This window comes from Colius striatus, chromosome 21, assembly GCF_028858725.1.
Source record: "Colius striatus isolate bColStr4 chromosome 21, bColStr4.1.hap1, whole genome shotgun sequence".
Classification (NCBI taxonomy): Eukaryota; Metazoa; Chordata; class Aves; order Coliiformes; family Coliidae; genus Colius; species Colius striatus.
In genome coordinates this window covers 5,252,338-5,270,521 of record NC_084779.1, presented here as the reverse complement: position 1 = coordinate 5,270,521, position 18,184 = coordinate 5,252,338, and the positions used below count along the sequence as shown (strand labels likewise).

At 40.4% G+C, this 18,184-nt stretch overlaps 1 protein-coding gene across 6 annotated transcripts in view; it reads left to right on the top strand.

The window, feature by feature from the left end:
• Positions 1-18,184, top strand: part of VPS13D (vacuolar protein sorting 13 homolog D) — a 90,377-nt gene that overhangs the window by 49,519 nt on the left and 22,674 nt on the right. For all 6 annotated transcript variants that reach the window (XR_009820208.1, XR_009820209.1, XR_009820206.1 and 3 more), the window contains exons 57-65: positions 180-359; positions 617-733; positions 1,207-1,356; positions 1,486-1,635; positions 2,420-2,516; positions 2,679-2,827; positions 4,794-4,928; positions 5,261-5,428; positions 17,163-17,295. Coding sequence is in view for 3 of the 6 variants with exons in the window: in XM_062013076.1 (XP_061869060.1) it covers positions 180-359; positions 617-733; positions 1,207-1,356; positions 1,486-1,635; positions 2,420-2,516; positions 2,679-2,827; positions 4,794-4,928; positions 5,261-5,428; positions 17,163-17,295 (1,279 nt within the window). In the remaining 3 variants the exon portion in view is untranslated. The remainder of the gene's footprint in view (positions 1-179; positions 360-616; positions 734-1,206; positions 1,357-1,485; positions 1,636-2,419; positions 2,517-2,678; positions 2,828-4,793; positions 4,929-5,260; positions 5,429-17,162; positions 17,296-18,184) is intronic.

Genomic DNA, 18,184 nt, shown 5'->3' with positions numbered 1-18,184 from the left:
TCTAGCTGCCAGGCTGATTAAACATCAGTTACCAGAAGCTTTATTAATACCAAGTAAAATGCTCCTGCACTGCTTCTCTTTAAGTTCTGAAGAGTAAAGAGAAAGCAGAAGACACTTTTCTTGTATGTGAAGACTTACCTGAAGTCTTAATTACCTTTTTTTCCTCCCTGTTTCTCCAGGCAAAGGGAGGAATACTAGGTCTTCATGATGGAGCAGAAGTTGTTCTTGGTCCTGATACTTCACTTGAACTTTTGGGGCCAGTTCCACCTGAACAGCAGTTCACAAACCAGAAGATGAGGCCTGGGTCAGGAGTATTAGCTGTTAGAGTCATCCCAGATGGGCCAACTAGAGTTCTACAGGTAAAAGCCTATAATGAATTAGAGTCTAGTTTTGTTATTTGCTTGTACTTGAAATACCTGCTTCAGTTTTGCATCTCTACCTTCTTACAAAGCTTCGTCATGATAAGAAAGGGGAGAGGAATATCATAAAAGAGGAATAAGTGCAACAAAAGGTGTCATTGTACTTGTTTTTAAGAGACAGCTGTGTAAGGCAGGACAACACAGCTGGTGTTTACAAACAGGAGGGTGACCACTGGAGTGATTTCTTTGTTTGCCAGATAACGGATTTTAACCAACGTAGAAACGATCGTTTGTCCAGCGATGGAGATGAGCTGCCCGTTACAGAACAAGACCTACGCAAGTTAAAACATCCAGATACAGAGCAGGAATTAGAAGTAAGATATTCCAACTGATGTCTTTATTTACTCTTTGCCTTTCTCAATTGAAGCAGGGCAGGGCAGTGAGTGTTGGTTGTTAACTTTTCCCCTTGATGGCCTGTTATGAATTTGATTTTCCTGCCTAAACTCTTTACACTTGAAGTAGTGTTTATATGTTTTAAAACCTCTTTATTCGAAGACTCGTTGTCAATGAGCTCTTCAGCCTCTCTGGAAATGAGTCTAAAGAAATAACTTACTTGAGAACAGGCTGCCCAGGGAGGGTGTGGAGGCTCCTTCTTTGGAGGGCTTCAAAACCCACCTGGACACGTTCCTGTGTGACTTGATCTAGGTGGGACCTGCTTTGGCAGGGGGGTTGGACTGGATGATCTCTAAAGGTCCCTTCTAACCCCCACCATTCAGAAATGCAGAGAAGTATATATTCAGTATCACAGGTTTGTTCTGTGATGGTTCTTCAAATAATCTTTTCTCAGGTGCTTGTGAAACTGGAAGGTGGAATAGGCTTGTCTTTGGTCAACAAGGTTCCTGAAGAGTTAGTATTTGCAAGCCTCACAAGAATTAACGTCCACTACACACAACTGTCAACAAGTCAAGTGCTTGAACTCAGTGTGCAAGACATACAGGTATTTGCCATTTTGAAACATACCTATTTGTTTGTGAGACTTGTGCGGTTTTCGTTATCACAGTAGGTTTGAAAAATGTTTAGAGCTGTTACTATCCAGATGTTGTTGCCTGTCTTGTCCACTCTGTAGGTGGACAACCAGCTTATTGGCACCACGCAGCCTTTTATGCTCTTTCTGACACCTAAGATGAGTGAAAATGAACCTGTGGAGACTGGTCCTGCTGTGCAAGTTAATGCAATGAAATTTCCCAGTAAAAATGCCCTGACTGATATATATAAGGTAAACCACAATCTTTTGACTGTGCCATGCAGCTGTTCCTCTGTTTAAATGACTTTTCCTATTCCTGATTTTTTACTAGTAATCTTAAATAATTTGTGAAATAGACTTTGTTGAATTAATACTGAGGCTTAAAGGACTCTATATCCACCTTCTCATGTTCATAGTGTTTCAAGCCACGGTACAGTGATGAACAGGGTAAGAAATGTATTTGCAAATATAACAGATTAGGCCAGACCTCTGTTTGTGTCTGTGACCTTACTTTTCATGCCAATCATTCTCCCCTCAGAACTGATAGGTACCACTGTAGCAGGAATGTCTATGTTATGCTTGTCATGAGTTGTGTACAGAATTATTAATTCTCTCTGATAAGCTGTTAATCTTGCAGCATTAACCCTGTTCTGTGTACTACAGCTGTTTGCAAATTTACCCACCAGCTGTGGTGTGCAGTTGGTGATCAAGGATAATGTGGAATCTTCAGCCATGCATTTTGATGCTATTTTTGAAACACAGTTGATTTTAGTGTTGGAAAACAGATAAGCATCAGATTTTGAGGTGTCAATAGTAGATAAGGAAGCACAATACCTTCCCAAAAATGTCAACAATCATCACTAGTTGTAGGTAACTTGAAGTGAAGGAAACTACCAAAGACATTTTATAAGTGGGAATCTTACTATGAATCCATTCCAGTGAAAATATTCCATGGTAACATTGTCCCATTGCATGACTTCCATGGATTATATTCCTAGTGTTAATACTCTAAACTGAGCCTTGGTTGTCTTCGTAGCACCTGATGATCACTGCTCGAAAGTTCACAGTTCAGATTGAAGAGAAACTGCTTCTGAAGTTGCTGAGTTTCTTTGGCTATGATCAGTCTGAATCAGGTATAGTATAAAGAGCAGAGCAGTTTTGCCTGCTACACTAGCAGCCACACACACTATTTATTTATACAGAGACACTATTATCTTTGTAAAAAGTATGTGTTCATAACCCCATGTTTATTTATATATAACCTATTCTGCTGCTTATGTTGTGTCTGGATGCAGAGGTGGAGAAGTATGATGAAAACCTCCATGAAAAGGTTGTTGAACAAGGTGGAGCACAAAAACGATACTACTTTGAAAATCTGAAAATCAGTGTGCCTCAAATAAAGTTGAGTGTCTTCACTTCCAACAAGCTGCCTTTGGATCTCAAGGTACATCAACCAGAGGTTCCAGTAACTTCTGTAACTTAATTTGCATCATTTCCAGTCACTTCTATAATATTCTTTCATTTTTTTAATCATTTCATTTGAAGTACAACCAGCTTCACCTCATAACTAACAGCTTTTAAGAGAGATCTCCCTTACATGAATGGCAGTGTAGAGAGCTTAAAGGGAATGGCTAACATATGGGAGGGCTGAGGTGAGGGTGGAGAAGAATAAGTTACTCAATGTAAGGAGCAGAAATTGGAGGGTTTGCGTGAGAACTGTGCAATTTGATTCAATATTTAAGTGAGTTCAGATTGAGGATGGATTTAGGTGGAAACTCCAGTCCTTTTCATGCGGTCATAAATGTTCTGGCACAGGAACCAGGGATTCCAGTTTATACCTAGAAGATAATCTCGTCCAGTGTTCCAGCTTGTGTGTTGGGACCTTTGTGGGTGTAGTAAGGTGGCAACAATCAGCAATACTTCAGTTCCCTCTGAGCTAGTACAACTAAGGTAGGGGAGTTAAAAGAAAACCAACCAACCAAACCACAAATTCTTGTATTGCTTTTAGCAGTTCCTTGTGCAAAGGAGGAGAGTTCAGTAGCTGACTGCAATGTTCCTTCCCGTGCAACGTCAGCAGTGTCTTGAAAGTGCTTGTACTTCAACATGGAAATGCTCATCTTCCAATTCTCTCTATAAATAGAGAGAGAAAAAACAGTGTTATTGGTGAGGGAGCCTTTAAGAAACCAGTAACATGCTCTGTTCTGTTTGACTTTCCTACCACCTTTGGTATATGATTCCATATGGATACGTCTTGGCAGGCGCCAGCGTTGTTCCCAAGAGAAGCTTGGTGTATATATTTCCCCCCACCAACAATAACAGTCCCTGACTGTATTCTGTATATTAACTCTCACAGAAAGAGTTCCATTCAGTTTTGTAGCACAGGAGAGTTCAGGGTAGGAGGGAGAGAATAATCACAGTAGAGCCTTTGTAGAAGTTTTTCTGACTGCCTCTAATGTTTCTGGCTTGGACATTGCTGTCTGGTAATTTGGTGTAGACAGATTATTTTTATTAGGTACCAGTATTAACAAAGTTGCCTTATATAATATCTGATAGTTAAACAGGAAATTACTTCCTACCCAAGTGAATAATGAGGACTACTCTAGTTAGTCATCCATTTACTGAAAAAATAAATAGCTTCTTTCTTACTTGCACGTTTGACTCAGACCTGTTGTTTACATCAGCTGCCTGCAGATGGCAGAAAACCTCGTATTCCTTACTGCCAACTATGCTTTAGTGATTAGTGCAGAAATACACAACGGGAGTGTGAGGCTTCATGCTTTCTTCAGAGTTCCTGGTGTTGGTGACTGTGCAGATGCCACTATCAAGACCTGAGATGAATGAGATCTCTTTATTTCTTAAAAAACTAATTGTCTTGATAGTTTTTGTTCCAAAATGGTTTTCTGTATGACCTTGTGTATGTAGATGTATAGCTTGTCCACCTTGAATACATTCTGTTAATGTCTAGATTGTACAGGTTGCAGATGGCCCATGGGCTACTCACTGGCTCAAGTTTTCTTCCTCGAAAATAATGGAAAAGGCTGGTTTAAAGAATTTCAATACACCACATAATGTAAGAAATGAGCCTCAGGCTCACGGGAAATGATGCTGTATGTTATTCCAGCTCATCTTGACACTTAATCCATTTAGAGGACTTCAGCAAGGTGGAAAATACTCCATTTTTTCTTCACTATGTATCAAGGAAATTCACTCAGGGTTCTAAGAATTGATCATTGCTTAACAAGTAAAGGGTTTATGGAGTAATTTCCCTCTCTATCAAAGCATCATGGTAAACTGCTCTAGCAGCTTCAGGTAGTTTTGCTTTGCTGCCCATTTAAAGGTTGATTCATTTGAGTGCTGTGAATGAGTAGTAGAGAGTAAAATTAAAGTACCAATGTGTTTGATTTAATTAGGCATTGAAAAGCACGCTGGGATTCCCTCTCATCCGATTTGAAGATGCTGTGATTAACCTGGATCCTTTCACTAGGGTCCATCCGTATGAAACTCAGGAGTTTATCATTAATGACATTCTGAAACACTTCCAAGAGGTAAGTGTCATACAGGTTTTACTGTGGCATAGGCTGACCTCCTGATTGTTGAGTTCTCTGCTGAGGGTGAGGGAACCCTTTCTTGACACTTAAGTGATGGAGCTGTATTGCTGCCTTGGTCTATGGAGAAATAGCATCCTATGCTTCTCAGAATACACTGCATTGTAAGATGAAGATATTGTTATCTTACTGGTATTTGTGTGTCCATCTCTTCAGTAAACCTCTCTGGGTTTGTATGTGCTTTTATTGTGGGTCAGACATCTTCTTTTCCCTTTTAATCAGCTTCACTGGTGTTAATGTGATCCCTTTCATTCTTGCTGTTAATTTTACAGGAGCTGCTTAGTCAAGCAGCAAGGATTCTAGGTTCAGTGGATTTCCTTGGCAACCCTATGGGTCTATTGAATGATTTTTCAGAAGGTGTTACTGGCCTTATAAAATACGGCAATGTTGGTGGTCTCATAAGAAACGTCACCCACGGAGTGTCCAACTCTGCTGCAAAGGTAATAATCACAGTGCTTGCTAGAACAATAAGCAAGAAATTAGTCATAAAACAAGTCAAATAGAATCATTGACCCTCTTTCAGTTGCTTTATATCCAGTTTGTTTTGTAAGAATTGTGTTTGAAGCATGGATTTATGATTTTAAACACACTATACACACACTTGAGGGACGCCAGAAACCCTGCAGGAGCCAATGAAACCCCTCAAGGCTTTATTCTTGAGACACATGGGTTTTTCAGATTGAATGCAGTACTTCACCAGGGGGAGGAATAAAATATTACTCAAGTGTGGCATCATCATCTGTGTGCAAATGAGCAAAGTTGTGTTGTGTAGATAATTTATAGAGACAATAGAAATTGGGAATATTTAAGGGGTTGTTGAGTATAACAAGAGTTAACTTTTACTTTCAGAAAGTGATTAGGCTGATGTGGATATCAATTATGATGCTAATACTCGAGTTACTCCTTTTTTATTATGCCACATAGCAACAAGCCAAAGAATTCCTGGATTGCTATGCACAATATGCACAAAGATAAACCTTTACTTTAATTTCAGAGTCACTGCATGGTGAACATTCTTTTGTCATTCCTGGTAATGACTGAGAGAATTCAGTTACATCAGTGTTATCAGTGAAAACAACTATCTTTAGTGCCTGACAGGTATGATCTGAGACAGCAGCCAGAAGTAGGAAGTGGTTTTGATCCTGGCTGATACTGAATATTTTTCGTTGCATACGTGGTGTGTCAACATGTGCTGTAAACAAACTTTGTGGTCACGGGTAGAACTGGTCTAATGCTTTCTTCACACGAGGATCTGTCCTTCAGGTTTGGTTTTGTGAAGCCTTTACTACCTGTTGTTTTCATTTTCCAAGCTGGTACGTTTGTAGGTGTATGTTGTCATGGTTCATCCTTTCACAACCTGTTCCACTTAGTTGTATGTGAGGAAATCTGCTTTTTTCCTCACTTTGGTGGGGAAAGGTAATTCAGAAGTTGAGGAAGGTGAAATGTAGAGTTTGCATAGTTACAGAGAGCTCCAGACTAACGTTATCAAACCTCATTAAACTGCCATAGAGATCCCCAGTCCATCACCAAGGGCACAGCTGTGAGTGTATCTCACCCAGAGAAGTGCAACTGTGAGGAAAGGTGCATACTCTTCCTCTATCCTAACTATCTTGTTGCCAGCATTAGCCTGTTTTGGACTGTATCAAGAAATCCAGGCAAAATACCACACTGTTCATATTCCTGTGTCAGCACCATACTAAGTGATCCTGCAATGATGAGCATTTCAAATAGAAGCTTATCCAAGCAATTACTGAGCTCCTGTAAGGCAGTGTCCATCTGTGCAAACGACTGTTGTTGTCCATACGTTCTACTCGTGGTTCTATTCTCTTGTGACCCATCCACTCCACCCAATAGATTATGTTTCTTTAGAGTTTCCTTTCTATAAAGTGTTGCTTCCTCATTGCAGTCACATCTGCAGCAACAGTCCCATAAATCTTTCTTTAAAAGGCACGAGCCTTCCTATGTTTCCCACAAGGGCAAGGTCATTCTTTGAACTTTGGAGTCATTTGTAACCAAGGGTTTTGTGAAGGAAGACTTCCAAAGGCAGAAGGGCAGTTGGATGCTGAACTCCTTTCAAAATCCAACAGGAGCTGAGTGCCTGCTTCCCATTTATACCTTTGAAAATCACCCCATGTACTACTTCTCTGTCTTTCTAAGTATTTTTTTCTCTCTCCTTGATACATCCAAAATGTCTGTGATGCAAGTCTCACACAATTCCCCTTTACAAACGTTTTATATGGATGATGTGTTCGTTCTCTTCAGAACAGGGAGATAATTAAATCCTTTAGGAAGGCTTAATAGTCCATTATGGAACTCCTTGATTAATCCTTCTTGCACAAGATGGATCTTAGTTCTGCAACATATAAGATAAGGGTAAAAAGGCTCAAATAATGAGGATGAAGTCCTCACTGCATACATTTTCACCTGATTCAGCTGTGCTGTGGAGGTTGTCATCTTTGCAGCTTACTCTGAGCAACTAGTGCAGCCAGAATGGGATGAGCCTGTGTTCTGCAAAGAAACTGCTGGCAGGGGAAAAGACTCATTTAGTGAGGACCTGACTTTTCAAGTGTCTGAAAGAAAAATCTATCCTAGGTTTTAAGATGTTAAAGGTGTGAGTAGATAGATAAACTTTAATACTATAATCATCACTCTAAAAGTAACACTGTCTGACTGAATTGAAAACTAAGCTGTTTGAGTTGTATCTGGTTTTGTCATTTTATTGCTTTTCTATTTTATAGTTGTGTTGATTATCCCTGTAATGGCTTTTCCATGCATTCAGGACACGCAGTGGGTAATGCCTTCTTTCAAGTGGAGAGCTGCAGTGTATTTAAGTTGGCACAAAACCTTAGGTTAAGTAAAGTTCACTACAGACAGTTTTGTAGTTTTTATCCCTTGGAGACTCCAAGCACTATATTGTAAAAAGTTCTTTGATCCTAAATATAGACACCTGAGGGAATTTCATTCTCTCTGAATAGAGACTTCTGTAGTTGCCATATGCATAGAAATGTCTTACATTCTTGGCATCTACTCTTAGACATGATAGTACTAGATCCTAAATTATTCCTTTTTCAGAGATGCTTCAAGTAGAAATTAATATTGATCACTAAATCAACATCTGAACAGAAAAATACTCTGTTGGTTTGTTCTCCAAATGGAAAATTAAGTGTGGTTCTGTCTGTTAGTGGCAAATAGGTGTTGTGCTGACATAAGGAGATTCCTGGTAGTAAAGGATGGGAAATGTTAATCAACTTGTCAATACTGTGTTTAGATTTTTTGTAGTTCTTTCAACTCTTACAAGGAATTCTGTTCTCTTTTATGAATTATGAGCACATAGTAATGTAGTTGTTATGACTCTAAGCTAAGCTTAGTTGCTGGAGACAAAGAGATGTGTATAGAACAAGAATGGAAATAATTGTTGTGTCCATCCTTTCCTCCTGAAATCTTCAAAGGGCTTCATTTTCACATTGAACTTCAAAGTTTCCAGTGAGAAATGTAATTAAGCTGCATAAGGCAAGGTAAAGCAGGAGCCACAGTTGCATTTTTGTGGAAGCTGGCAGGGTTCTGAGCAACAGGCTTCCTTAGACTGGGGAGGAGGCACCCCAGATCCAAGAAGAGTTGAAACAAGTTGTATGGTGGGAGATTATTTTCATGTGTGGCTGAGAAAGAGGCACAGACAGACTTCTGCCCTGGACTTCCACTCCATATATTTGTTGTAATTCAGTTCAGAGTGATGTCAGAGGTGTTTGGAAGTACCTAGCAGAGATTGGAAAAGAGATGAAGTGTTGGAACCAGGTAAGAAAATTCTGAGACTATTAAGGATAGAAATATTGCTCCAGGTGAGTGTTTGACGTGAGGCATTTGTAGAAAAGGAGTGTGGAAGGAACACAAAGGGAAATAGGAGTTACAACCCTTGGTGTAAGATAAATCAAAGCAGAATCTCAAGTGGTTGGCAGTGACAGAATAAGATAACTGAATGGAAAATGAAGAGGAAGTAATAAAGAGATTATTTAAAAACAAATCATGAGCAAGTGTTTGACTTGTATGAATGTTAACTTTAACAAAACTGGCAATAAATAAGATGAGAAGTGGATGTGGCAGAGCACAGAAGGTGCAATTTAAGCAGGTTCTACCCAGGAAAGACAGAAATATTTCTTTCTAAAGCAGTCAAGCCTGATGGTTCCCATTTGTTTAAAGTTTCTTAGTTTGTGTAACTAACCACTCTGATTTGCTACCATTCAGAAGCAAGAGCCACTGGCATTCTTGCATCTTTGGAGGCACTGTGGTTCAGTAGTTCTAGGGATTTTAGCTCAAAACACAATTCAAGCAGCTGAGAAAAAAAATGTATCTCAGCAACAGGGAACTTGTGACAAAAGCCTTTGCATGTGATACCTGAGAAAGAAGTACATGGTAGAGTTTTCCTCAGGAGAGTATCAGACACAATAGTCAACTGGTTATGTAGACAGATCACAATGGTGGTTGAGTTTCTACCATTCTCTCATTTATCAGTTTTCTTTTGATGCCCTGCTCCTCTCTTTAACTGTCAACAGCAAAATGGATGTGCTTACTGACAGTCTCATGCTGGATAAGAATGAGGAAGGCTGGAATATGTGTCATCTTTCTGAGCAACTTTACCAGTTTGAACTGGGGTTGAGCTGGTGGGCTGGTGTCCTTTACAAGGGTAGTCTAGGTCTTGATGGTGTGGGATTTACCAGCAATTGCCATAAGTAGTTTTTTTCTATTCTTAGAAGTGAGTTATACAGTTCAGGTTTAATGCAGCTTTCCTTGTATTTTCTTCAGTATAATCTCAAGGTGTTTCTCCTCCTGCCTTCCCCAGTGTTGTGCAGGGGCTACTGCAGTTTGTTCAGGTAACACATCCAGGTCATCTTCAGTCTAACTTACATGTCATTGGAAGATCAGCAGTTCCTGTGCAGCTTCAAGTGCTTGAGCACTGAGGATCTGGATGAAAATGTGCACATTATGAGGTGGGAAGTAATTGAAATTCCCAGGCACAAATGTTGAGTGCTGGGAGGAGCAGTGATGAGGCCATTTCCCCATTTCCAGGCAGTTTTAAAAGACAGTGAGTTTTATGGCCAATTAGTGACAATCAAAAGCTATGGAAAGTGCCACTTTTTATGTGCAGAACATCTGGTATTTGTTGTAATCAGTATCTTTGAAAGAGATTTTGGGATAAATGATTGTCTTTGAGAAGTTTGAAATATTATTTTGCTCTTCCCATTTTTCATTTGTGCTGTGGGATAAAATGTGTGTGGCCAGTGTCCTGGATGAAAGTTTTCCTCACAGTTCTGATTAAATTCAGCCTTTCTTTCACCAGGCTTCTTATGCAAAGTGTTTGCCAACGTGCTTTGACCACAGTGTATTTTTATGTGGAGCAATGGCAAAACCAGGGATATGTTCTATGGGACTTGCTGTCTTAAATGTGCACATTCAGAATCAAACCACCACATTGGTGGTAGCTGTGAGGGAGCCTTTTCCAGGAGAAATGACTCAGCTGACAATGAGAATCCTGCAGCAATGCAACATATTGAGCTATTTATATAGGTATTTTACATTTAGCTCTATCTAGAAATCTACAACTGACCATCTTGGCAGTTGAAAAGGAGGAGGGGGGAAGCTAGAAAGCTTTAAGTTTTACACCTGCTCTAGAGCTTCATTTTGAAGGGTTTTACCAGCTGATTTTCTTTGCAGTTTAAAACACAGTGTGCCTGTTTTGCTGACTCATTGGGAAATTATGTGGAAAAAAAAGAGGGGAATTTAAAATGTGGTATGCAGGATGTTGCCAAAAGCACAAACTGGGAAGTTAGAAAGAAGCATTTATCATAGAGATGAAGTGAAATTTGGTCTTAACCTGCTTTTCTTTGTTGAGTGGTTAGCATGTCATGAGAACAGGCACAGAAATCCCATATATCACCATTAGCATCTGAAGGAGCAGAAATGGGGTGGAGATTGGAAATGAATGACTTCAGCCTTGACAAAAGGCAAACTACACCTCCCTACTCTGCATGTATTGTATAGTTGTGTAGAGTGTGTTAAACAGTCTGGATTTAAACTTTAAATTCCTTGGCTGTGTATGGCCAAGGAAGGAAAGTAAGTTTTATGTCCATGGGAAGTGGCCAAGGTACCTCCTGAAGCAGTAACAGTAGGTCGTTGGCATGGGTTCAACAGATCCAACCCCTTTCCTCTCTCAAAAGATTGTTTGCTGTTTACACTGATGGCAGGCTGAAATAATGTCTTTGCATTAGGTTTCCTTCCAAAATCTTAAGGGCACAAGGAAGAGCTGTTGGTTTTTGAAGAGAAGGTTCTTTCAGATCACAGGTGACCATGGCAGAAAACGAAATGGGCTGGAAGGAGACAGACTGCTGGCTTGTATTGGTGGAAGGAAATGTGCTGTGAAAACAAAGTTGGTAAAGATGATGTGAAAAAACAAACTTAATCTGCTGCCCTCTGAATTGGAACCCTACATTGTTGTTAGGTGCTGAGGAACTGAACTACATCTCTTCTCCTCAGATTTTCAGTATAGAGAGGGGTTTTTACAGAGGGGGATGGACGAGGGCAAATTATACCATTCCCCAAAAAATAAACAGGAAGACCTTAAAGCTTTGTGAGAGTTAAAGCTGGGGGGAGGGGAATTATCTGTTAAGAGTATTAGTTGTTTAATAAAGCGCAGTTGTCCTCCAGATGAACCCGCCAGTGACTCTGCAATTGGGGTCATTCCAAGTTCATGCTGTGGACTTTTGACTGCCTTCTGTGTCTGTGAAAACAGCCGGCAGTTCCTGCAGGGATCACTCATTCAACCCTGTAACACAAAACTCTTGCCAAGGGGCACCTGCTGGTGCCTCTTCCCAGGAGGTCCTGGGGGAAGCTCCCCGGCTCATCAGGCGTGGCGGGGGCTCCGGGATAGCCGGCTAATCGGGGGGCTGCCCACATTACCCAGCCAACAGGCCCTTGTCAGGATGCATTAGGAAGCTTAGTTAACGATGGGATGTGAGCTAATTAAAGCTCCTTTACTTGGGTTATATGACATAAGTGGGGGGGGGAGGGAGAATGCTGGATCTCAAGAAACATATGTTTGTTGGCTGGGAAAAGCCATTGCCTCTGCTTGGTTGTGGCTAATTTAGGGGGTCAAAGTTTATGGCTCTCTTATAATGAGAAGCTGATTATAGCATTTTGCTGATTTTGTATTTTCTAAGTTAAAAGTGTGGTGGTTCTATTCATAGTTCCATCACACGTGTCTTCCTGCACAACTTGATTCAGTTATAAATGCGTTTTGGGCTCAGCCTGATCCAGTTCTGCTCAGGATTGTGTCTAGCAGTGGACCTGGCTTCTCCTTGATGTGTAAAAGCATTTGTAAATGTAACTGCATTCACAAACTTTCCTGCTGAAACATCTGAGTAATTCTTAAGAGACTGACACAGGCCATGGCAAAAGTGTTTTGGGCCACAGCTTCAGATAGCTGGGCCTTTTAAACCTGACAAACGCCTGCTGTTTATTCCAGTCCTGAAAGCATTTGACTTTTCAGTCCCAGTGGCATGCACAGTTGACAGGAGGAAGCTGTGTCTTCTGTTTACTGGTGTCCTGATTTGTAGTGCTTCCATTCCATAGCAATGCATGTCTCAATTAGGAAAGAAGCTGCTCTGGAAGCTGTTTTTATGGTCAGTGGCAGAAATGTGTTAAATACCAATCTTTAGACATTTGCAGTAAAAGCAAGGACACTTGGGCTGGAGCATTTCTTAGCCAGCTTTATCTGTCCTGCTGCACCTCCTCACTGTGTATATCCAAAAATACTGAATGTTCTTTTTTTCCTCTTTAAGAGTAACAGCATGATTTGAGACTGACTGCTTTTTAACCACAAATGTCTGTGTATCTCCTTAGCCTGTAACACGTACTTGTGAAGATTTTTGCCTCCAGGTATAAATTGCTTGAGTTTGAACTGTTCTGCTTTGCTGTCAGAGTTACCTTAAACATTGGCTTCCTCTAAAATACCTGTCACAGTTGGAGAGATGGTGGGAAATAAAGGTGATTTTTGTTAATGATACTTTTAATTATATTGCTAGAAGGCAAATAACCACAAGGGATTAAAGTTACAGATCCATATGAAACGTTTAGATACAGCCCACTGTGTTTAATCACTTGGCTGAAGAGTACTTTTGCTGTTCAGGGGGGAAGGGGGTGGATGTGGGCTTTTAATTTAGAACAAAAACAAACCCCTCTAAACAACTCCAAAGAAAGTAGCTTCTAGTTTCTGATGCTATCAACCTACCTGAACTTATAATTTATAGCTATGGTCTATGTTTGCCTTCACATGGGATGTTCATGGGATGTGTTAAATGGGTAAAATATGTGTTGACATTTTACTTTCAGTGTGTTCAGATAACATCTAAAGCAACAGACCATCGTTTGGTGGTAAAATGACAACTCACTGGTACTTTTAAAAGAACTTCTGTGTAAAACACTTCGTACTACATTAGGAATGTGTATTTTGTGGCAGTGGGCTGTTGGTATCTTCCAGGTAACATTTCTGGTGTGTTTCTTTATTAGGGTGTAACAGGTTCACAGTGTGCACTGAATTGAGATGTTTATTCCTTTCAAGCCATCTGTGCTGTGCTGCCCTTTCCTTCTGTTGGTAGTACATCCAAGAGAAGGTAAATGTCAAAGTAGCAGGAGGGAGGAAAGCAGTGTTCCAAAAGCAATGATCCTGCTTAGGGCTGTAAGGAATGTCTTGAACAGAACTCACATCCAGAAATCTGACCATCACAGTTCTTTCCTGACCCTTGCAGCTTTTGTTTACTGTGATGAGCAGCTCTTCTTCATGTGCACAGTTCATTAAGTTCAGAGGAGTTCCTGTTGAAGCCGTGGAATGATTTTTAATCTTCATGATTAGGGATTGTTGTGTTTTGGAAGATGTGAGTGTGTGTGAGGACTGTAGATGACATAATTCACAGTTTACATTAGACTTTCTAGCTTAAATTTGAAATATTGTTTTCTGCCTTGCTGAAATAACATCCTTCAGTTTGTGCCTTGGTCTCTGAGAACCAGCAGTTGTTACTGGAGATAAAAGCATGGACGTCATCAATGTCTGGTGTCAAAGGTTTTCTTCAAAGGTGGTGGTGGTTTGGAGTGAGAGTCGAGTGGAGTTCAACACAGAACCCCTTTCTAAAGGAGTTGTGCAAAGCAGAGAGCTGAGTGAGCCTCGTGATTCCTACTTCACATGCAGTTCATGATGAGGTTTGCACAGAAGTCAGAACTGACCTGTATTTCATTTCACCACTTTCTGCCTTACAGTTCCATCTTGGAACGTTCTACCTTACTCAGTCAATCAGGTTTGGAAATGTACCATTCTCTGATGCTAGAATTACAAAGGAATGTTTGGCCTAAAGTCATAATTGTGTATTTATCCTTTTGGGATGTCCTTAGAGAACCAGCCAGCGCCAAGAGCTTAGAAAGACTGTAAAAGATTACTTAAACCTTATTTCCATGCTGTGTGCTTCATGCATCTGGCTTAGAGGGAACATGCAGTACAAAGTCTACAATTAGTTTTCATTTGCTTTCAATTCTTCTTGTGCCCCATCAGCCTTATTGTTTGCACCAGCTTTGATTCACAGACACTGTATATGGGTGTATTTGTTTTTCTTCTCTTACTGGAAAACAGCAAAGGATACATCGTCAGTGGTCAAAGCTTTTGTGGCAAAACTTTCTTAGTGATTAGGCCTTTAAAAGGCAGAACACCCCCCAAAAGAACCTCCAAAGCATGAGTAGATTACTTTCTTGCACAGATGCTATTTCAACTGCTTTTGCAGATCATGGTGAATCATTACTATTGATTAGTGTCAGGATGTAAACATAAACCAAGAAATGACAAGTCATCTGTTTACTTGAGTCTGCAGAGAAGGAGGCTGTGGCCAGTGTGCCTCAGGCTTGTGGAAGTGTAATAACACTTAATCATGAGGCCCTGAGAATGCTTCACATCTTGTTCCAAAGTAGCATAACGCCCTGGAATTGGGATGGAAATGCAGAAGTCGTGTTTCGCCCTCCTCGGGAGGATCTGTTTCTGTTTGACCACAAAGGCCTGGTGTGTTTGCAGTATATTACCAGCTGGTAGCTTCATATCATATATGAGCCAGCGTGGGATGAAAACCAGGGATCAAATGTCTTTAGAATGTAGACCTGGAGGAAAAGGTCATTGGAAATACAGTAAGTGCTATCTGCCCGAGGGATAAAAGGAGTCAGAGGAGAAGGAGGTCTGTGAATGAGTGCTCAGACTGGAGCTTTTTGGAGAGGTTCTGTGAGGCAGAATGGATGAGGCAGAGCATTAAACAATGCATATTAATGGCAAGTTGAAATATTTCTAGTAGCTGAAGGGTCAGGACTTGCAGTTAGTAGTCTGGAAGATCCAGACTCAGCTTCTGTGGAAATGACAAGTAAAACACTCACCTTCTTCCACGAACCTAACGTGGACTGGGTGCATTCAGTAACACTCAGGTGCCTTTTGCTTAGGAGAAGCTTAGTGAGCTGATACTGATGCCTTGTGCTGAAGTGAGGAACAATGCAGAGAGAAAAGACTGAGTGACCAAGTTATTGTTTTTCATTGGCAAGTAGACAAGGAACTCACTATGAAAATTAGAATAGAGGGGACTGGTTTTTAGCAGTGCCTTGATTAGTTTCATGTTTGTGCCACAGACTGTTGTATTTAGTTGTGTTGGCATTTACATGGTCTAACCTGGGCTTTGAAGTTACCAGGTCACACCTTATTAACAAAGCTAAGGAAGACAAGGGTGGATTGCATTTTTGTTGTCACCTTTGTTTATCTGGAGACTATTTTCTGGGTGATGGGGTTAACACAGTGAGCCATAATCACTGCTCTTCCACAAGTCTTAAGATCTTCATCTCATTCTCTAACTGCACTTCTCAAAGGAGGCATCTGACAGCAAAGGGAGGGAAATGCAGGTCTGCTTTTGGGCTTTGTTAAAGCTCAAGCTGAAATGATTCTGTGCTTTCTCATCATGAAGTAGCTTTTTCTTAATACAGCAATTATAATCGACACAGATGGGCAGAAGGTGATGTGCAGGTGTGTGATTGCTTGGGATTCTTTATTGTGTTAGAAATGTGTGTTTTTCCTTGTTGCATAGGTAGATAGAATCCTGTCTGCTGAAGCAAGCTTCAGCCACCATTTCAGAAAAGTGTTTCTGGGGTGAAAGGAGAAGATTGTAAGGATGACAGTGTTAGTTGAGGGAGGCACAGAAGGTGATCAGCTACACTTCATCACCAAATCACTAGTTTTTGGAGGTGATTCTAGGAAAAAGCCTGCTAGATGTCCTTTTCTCTAATGATATCCTGAATATTAGGTAAGATTTCAGGGGTTTTGTCTCCTTTTCTTCCAGCAAGCTTTTGGTGTATACCTGATTACATCAAACTGAAGGTCGACAGATGACAACAGATCATTTTTATTTGGTCCTTGTTCATTGACTCATATTCAGCAGTGGTCAGAGTTCTCAGACCAAATCCTGTTTGGGTTTATCTGTAAATGCAACTCAAATCTTCCCCATTACTGTTAAAGCTGAGTGTGTAAAAATGCTCCACACCCACTGTTGTTCTGCAGTGTGGAAGCCTAACCAACATAGTTGTGTTTCAGCAGCTCCCTCCTGTGCTCCAGTGAACACCACACAGCTTCCCCACCAGCTTTTTACACTACAGCCATTTCTCCATTATGTTGCTAACAATTTAATGAACTCTTGTGAATGTTTGAGTTTCATGACAGGCATATTTGCCTCCAGGCTTTTCACATATCTTTGGAAACAAAACACTTTGCATCTAAATAACATTCTTGTGAGGTTTCGAAAGGTTACAGTTGGGTCACTGGCACTTTTGGTACGTTTTTCACAGGCTTTACTTAACTTTGGCTTGACCACTGTTGTTGGGCACCTGCTTAGTTTTTGCCTGTCTCCTCAGGATTTAGGTTGGGAAGCACATTTTGATGTACTGCAGAGCTTTCTTCATGGCAAAGAAAGGAAAAGCTGGAGTGACTCTGTACACATAACAAAAAAATGTGTTGTGCAAATCTCTGTTTCACAGCTAGACTCCAGAAGTTTTCTTCATTAAATCTACATAAGAGAAACACCTTTTGTTCTTTTAATAACAGAGGAGGTTTCTCTCTTACAGTTTGCTGGGACCTTGTCAGATGGTTTGGGAAAGACGATGGATAACAGGCACCAGAGCGAGCGAGAGTACATTCGCTACCACGCTGCGACGAGTGGGGAGCATCTCGTAGCTGGAATCCACGGGCTTGCACATGGTAACCCTCAGCTGTAATTTTAACTCCTTTCTCTCTTAAAAGATCTGATTGAAAAGGACAGTTTGCATTACTCTTGGGTGACTATTTGAAGCCAGGGAAGTAGAGCTATTGTAGGCTTTGAATTTGAGTGCTCGCAGGTCAGGGCCGGGGTGTGTTTTGTTTTGAAAGCTGACAGAAACTCCATTTAAGAATAACATCTCTTCACAGGGAACTAAGTCAAAGCTTTTTTTGAAAATTAAAATGATATTTCAAAGGAAATTCATCCAAAACTTCCATTTCTTTGGAGAAGCGTAAAACACTCATGCAAATAGGGGAGGGTTTTTGGCAGACAGATGTTAAGATAAAAATGAGTACAGATTGATCGTAGCTTTCTTATATTTGCTTTCAGTTCCAAACCCTGAGTTTCCTCAGAACCAATACATTGCTTTAAAGTCACATTTCACCAGTTGGCTTATTGTGTGTGTTTGTTTTCATGGTGTTTTGTGTCTACTAAGAACCAGAGAAATGAAGCTGTGTCAAATGCAGTGGACTAATCTTAATTTGGCCAGAATCTCACATCAATTTAGTTGTGATTTATCTGTTGAGGGAAGTTAAATCAATACAAGCTAAGTTTAAATCAAATATTTATATTTTGCATCATCTTGACTCAGTTTGTTTAAATGTCATTCTTCTAGAGCAACTGTTGCAGCCTGTGTAGAGATCATCTGGCTTTTACTAAAACAGCCATCTTCTATCTGCTGAGCAGAAGTATTTCTGCTCGATTTTTGTCATAAAGAGAGACTGTAGGTATTTAAATGAATCACAAGAGAGGTCACACCAGTGTGCTGTAAATGCTGATATGAATTACATTGGTAGAAATGCAAGGAATCTGAAATCCTGACCTAGGTGG